This window comes from Triticum dicoccoides, chromosome 3B (genome assembly GCF_002162155.2).
Source record: "Triticum dicoccoides isolate Atlit2015 ecotype Zavitan chromosome 3B, WEW_v2.0, whole genome shotgun sequence".
In the NCBI taxonomy this organism is placed as follows: Eukaryota; Viridiplantae; Streptophyta; class Magnoliopsida; order Poales; family Poaceae; genus Triticum; species Triticum dicoccoides.
This window is the reverse complement of record NC_041385.1, coordinates 729,176,360-729,182,172: the sequence shown is the minus strand read 5'-3', so window position 1 is coordinate 729,182,172 and position 5,813 is coordinate 729,176,360. Positions and strand designations below refer to the sequence as shown.

The 5,813-nt window shown below is 46.6% G+C and overlaps 1 protein-coding gene across 1 annotated transcript; it reads left to right on the top strand.

Moving 5' to 3' along the window:
* Nucleotides 1-4,172: 4,172 nt before the first annotated feature.
* LOC119281969 (cytochrome P450 CYP99A1-like) lies at nucleotides 4,173-5,813 on the top strand. Its single transcript, XM_037562353.1, has 2 exons — nucleotides 4,173-5,096; nucleotides 5,181-5,813. Exons 1-2 carry the CDS (start codon nucleotides 4,173-4,175, stop codon nucleotides 5,811-5,813), a joined length of 1,557 nt encoding a protein of 518 aa, XP_037418250.1.

Here is a 5,813-nt window from a genome sequence, read left to right as displayed (position 1 = left end):
TGAATTAATTTAAGGAAGACTAAAGAGGCTCCACACGAACGAAATTGATGCTCAAATAGAGACTCAGACTCTGGGAAAAAAGGGGTGGGAGGGCGGGAAAAACAAAGGCAACTTGGAAGGGGGAATCAACGAATAACTTGAAGAGAAAACACCGGTTGAAATAATTGAGGAAAGAAAGCAAAGACTTCGCAGAAGTAGGATGGATACTCATATAGGGACTCCGGCTCCAAGAATAAAAAAGGGGGGTGGGTGGGAAAAAGAAAACAACGGAGGATTGAACTTGGCAAAGATGAAGAGGCTCGAGTCAACTTGACGAGAAATGCACCGGATGAAAAGAGTTGAGAATCAACAAACGAAAAACTAACCGCGTGATCCTAAAAAAAATTGAAGGGAAGAGGAGTAAGTCAAAACACCTGCGTCAAGATTCCTCACCAGTGCGACGAAGGGGCCGAGGAGTAAAAAGAATTCCTACTCTCTGATATAACTAGACTCCGAAAACAGTTTTCTTCTATACTCGACAACGGCCACACTACGAATAATCAAGGGGGATCCTATGGTCGGTCGAGGCTCTAATACCAACTTGTCACACCAAATATGCGACCCTATCCTAAAGGAACTCGAAGGTCCCACCAAGGATAGAAGCGCATATTGGAGACGCCTTTTCAAGGTGGATATCATTACAATGTACCATTACATAATAGTTGGGGATACATACAAGAGGCATACAATGCCACACGAATACAACAACATCATACATAAGGGCAACATCGACTACGGATGAAACACAAACAGAAACTCAAACGACATCCACCCTGCTAGCCCAGGCTGCCGACCAGGAACCTAACACCTGAACAAAGAAGAAGTAGAAGAAGAACTCCAAAACAAGTAAACATCGCTCTCGCGTCATGATCATCGCGTTACCTGTACCTGCAACTGTTGTTGTAGTAATCTGTGAGCCACGAGGACTCTGCAATCCCATTACCATGGGTATCAAGACTAGCAAAGCTTAAAGGGTAAGGAATGGATGGTGGTGAGGTTGCAGCAATGACTCAGCATGATATGGAGGCTAACTTATGAATACAAGAATAAGATGAGAAGCTACGCAGACGGTCGCAAACTAGTAATGATTAAGAAGTGATCCTGAAACTACTTACGTCCAAACATAACCCAAACCGTGTTCACTTCTCGGACTCCGCCGAAAAGAGACCATCATGGCTACACACGCGGTTGATGCATTTTAGTTAAGTCAAGTGTCAAGTTCTCAACAACCGGATATTAACAAATTCTCATCTGCCACATAACCGCGGGCATGACTCTCAAAAGTTTATACCCTGCAGGGGTGTCCCAACTTAGCCCATTATAAGCTCTCACGACCAACGAAGGATATTCCTTCTCCCGGGAAGACCCGATCAGCCTTGGAATCCCGGTTACAAGACATTTCGGAAATGGTAAAACAAGACCAGCAAGACTGCCTGATGTGCCGACAAATCCCGATGGGAGTCGCACGTATCTCGTTCTCAGGGCACACCGGATGGGCCAGCCATTGGGTTAGCATAGACCCTGGTTGCCCAGGGGGCGCCAGACATCACCCGGTTCGGACCAACACTTGGAGAAGCACTGGCCCCCCGGGGGAGGGGGGTAAATAAAGATGACCCTCGGGTTTATTACTCCCAAGGGAAAGTTAGTAGGTTGTTAGGCAAATGTAAAACCAAGGTTGGGCCTTGCTGGAGGAGTTTTATTCGAAGCGAACCGTCAAGGGGTTCCCATAAACCCAGCCGCGTAAGGAACGCAAAATCAAGGAACATAACACCGGTATGACAGAAACTAAGGCGACAAGAATGGAACAAAACACCAGGCATAAGGCCGAGCCTTCCACCTGTTACCAAGTATATAGATGCATTAGTTAAATAAGAGATACTGTGATATCCAAAAATAATCCTGTTCCAACATTGAGCAATCTTCAACTTCACCTGCAACTAACAACACTATAAGTGGGGCTGAGCAAAAGCGGTAACATAGCCAAACAACGGTTTGCTAGGAAGGGTGAAAAGGTTAGAGGTTGACATGGAAATTTGGGAGGCTTGATAAACAAGTGTTAGGTAGCGCAGCATAGCGATAGAACGAAGCAACTAGCATAGCAATGATAGTAGTGAGATCCAGGGTAAAAGTCATCTTGCCTAAAATTCCGCTAGGAAGAGGAGCAAGTCCATGAAGAAGACGAACGGGCGAAGACAAACCAAGCGTAGTCGAACGAATCCTCACGATTGCAACGAAACGGGAACTATCGAGAAGAAGCACAACCGAAAAGAAGCAAACAACATGGTAAACACACAACACATAAACATGACATGATGCTCAACCAAGCATGATGCATGACAAAGGCTATATGATGCTACTCATAGCAAGAGATGATGTATACAAGAACAACACATCAAAGCAATTTTAAATGAGGCCGGAAATAACTTATAACAAATCCAGTAAGTCTCCATATACAAATTTCAAAATTGGTCCAGATCTAAACAAACATTAAGTTGAAGTTGTTAAACAGCAAGTTAAAATGCACCAAGATGATCTACACAAAATTCTAGTCAAGTTACATATAAAGTTCATTTAATTTGGAGCTACGGCCTAGAAGATATGAGCAAAACAAGTTAAACATGACATTGGTGCAAAATGCATTCAAATATCAAGAAAACACTCACAAAAAACGGATTCAACATGACATGATAAAACTACATGCAATTCTAAGCAAGTTTCATATATAGCATGCTCAAAACGGAGCAACGGTGCAACACATACACTCCAAACAACATATAGCAACAATTTGACCAAAACAGCAAGTTAGGCACTTTGCAAACATCAAAACAACATGCTAGAGGAATCATATGAGCACAAACTTGACATGCACTTCATGTACAGATAACAAAATTCACATACCATTAAGGTTCAGGTTTATAGGCATCAAGATTAAACCAATTTGATCAATGCAATAAGAAACTTTATAACACAGGAGCATTGCATGAGCAGAGTTAATATGATAGCAACTTGAGAGCAAGAAAGAGACAAGCTACATCAAGTAAACATAGCAACCAAGGGCATGGCATCAAAGTACGCATATCAAAGAGCAAATGACATCATGGCATTACATACATATGGCTCATGGATTAGTGGGAAACAACATGACAAGTTTGAATGTTGAAACAGTTTCAGCAAGTGTAAAACAACAATATTATGATAGCATGTTTGCAAGCATTAAACAGAGGTATATATCATCCAAAATTAGCAAACATGGTATGTGAACAGATTACTCATAGCATACTACAAAACATGTAATTGGAGCATCTTCAGAATAGGCATGTATAATTTAATATGAAGCTCAAAACAAGGCATCATGAAGTTAACAGAAATCTGGAACAACATATAGGCATGTTCATAGCAATGAAAACATATGCTACAGGACATATATAGCGCATCAATAGGCATGGCATGATAGAACATAGCATAGACATCAAAACATGTCAACTAAGAATCTCCAGATTATGCATGGATAAATTGGTAGCATCAAGCAAAGATAGCATCGATATGACAGAAACCGACTTGACAGAAAGTTAACAGCAAGTAGCCCACTTCACAAGCTTGAAACACTACCTACAGGGCATATCAGAATACGTGGATTGCACCCCTGTAAAGATGGCATAATTATGCTCCTAAAACATGTAGACATGATGCTCAAAAGAAAAATCACACAAAAAAAATATAAAAATGACAAATAGGCAAGTTACAGCAGTTTTCAGTAGTTCACAGCAACATGCACTTTTATAACAGGGATTAAGATTTCAAGATGCACCCTAACATGAATGCAAAAGTATCCAACTTGTAGAATATGAAGAGCAGAACATGCAACTCACGGGCAATTTGATAGTATGTTAAACTTAAAAGTATGTACTTTCATAAATTCAAATGTTTTTTTATTTCAATTTGCTTTTCACATGTTATATAAAAGAATTGTATCTTTCCACATGCACCTATAAATTATATTTGAATATAATTCATACTACCATAGTGCAGTTGACAGTTGATACCGCGCGCCAGACACGGCAAGGCTTATAAAACTGCAAGAGCATTTTCTTGCTGTTCGTCCTCAGCAAAACAAACCAAGCCAAGACATCCACATGGAGCTAAGCGCAGCCACCGTCTTCCTCTCCGTCGTCTCACTGGTGATCCTCGTGTTCTTTCTTAGTCGTAAAACTTCAGCAAGTTCCATGAAGAAGCGGCCTCCGGGTCCATGGTGTCTTCCCGTGATCGGCAACCTTCTCCACCTGCTCACCTCGCAGCCGCAGGCGGCGCTACGGGACCTGGCCAGGAAGCACGGCCCGGTGATGTCCCTGCGGCTGGGCCAAGTCGACGCCGTCGTGATCTCCTCGCCGGCAGCCGCGCAGGAGGTGCTCCGGGACAAGGACCTCACCTTCGCGTCGCGGCCGAGCATGCTCACCTCGGACATCATCCTCTACGGGAACATGGACATCGCTTTCGCCCCGTACGGCGCGTACTGGCGGATGCTGCGCAAGCTCTGCATGATCGAGCTCCTCAGCGCGCACAAGGTGCGGCAGCTCGCACCTGTCCGGGACGGCGAGACCCGCTCCTTCGTCAGGAAGGTCGGCGCCGCGGGCCGAGGCGGCGAGCTGGTCAACCTCGGGAGGCTGCTCTGTTCGTGCTCGATCTCGATCACCGCGAAGGCGACGTTCGGCCGGCTGTGTGACGAGGAGCTCCAGAAGCAGTACATGCCGGTCGTGGAAGTGGCTGTGAAAGAAGGCGGGGGGTTCAGTGCCGGGGACCTCTTCCCGTCTCTGTGGTTCGTGGACGTCGCCACTGGGCTGACACGGCGGCTGTGGCGAACGCGCCGTCAGCTCGACGCCATATTTGACAAGATGATCGCTGAGTGCGAGGCACAGCGAGCGGAGATGAAGAAGACAGCAACGACGTCGAAGACCACCGGAGATGAAGAAGAACACCTCCTGAGTGTCTTGCTTCGGATCAAGGATGAGGGGAAGCTTGACGTCCCCATCAGCATGACAACCATCAAAGCAATCTTATTTGTAAGTGGTGACATATATGCTCTCAAATTAAACCATGGCCGGTCTTTTCTCTTCTTTGATTCATACATGCTCGTCGTGGGTTAGGACATGCTCACCGGAGGCACGGAGACAACGTCGTCGGCCGCCGAGTGGATCATGTCAGAGCTCATGAGGAACCCCGAGGCGATGGCCAAAGCGCAGGCTGAGGTTCAACGAACATTCGACGGCAAGAGCCCGGAAGACCATGAGGGCCTCATCGACAAGCTACGCTACATGAAGATGGTGATCAAGGAGGGCCTGAGGCTGAACCCGGTGCTGCCGCTCCTTCTCCCCCGCCTCTGCGGGGCGACCTGCGACATCGGCGGGTTCGAGGTCGCCAAGGGCACCAAGGTCATCGTCAACGCGTGGGCGATGGCACGGAGCCCCGAGCACTGGCCTGACGCAGAGGAGTTCAGGCCGGAGAGGTTCGACGGCGGCGCGGCAGGGGACTTCAAAGGCTTGCAGTTCGAGTACCTCCCATTCGGTAGCGGGAGGAGGATGTGTCCTGGAGACACCTTCGGACTCGCCGTGCTGGAGCTCATCGTGGCGCGACTTCTCTACTACTTCGAATGGAGCCTCCCCAACGGAATGCGTCCGGATGAGCTTGACATGGACATGATCGTCGGCTCGACGGCGAGGAGGAAAAACCTGCTGCACCTGTTGGCGTCGCCGTACAGGGAGCTTCCCCTGGAAATCTGA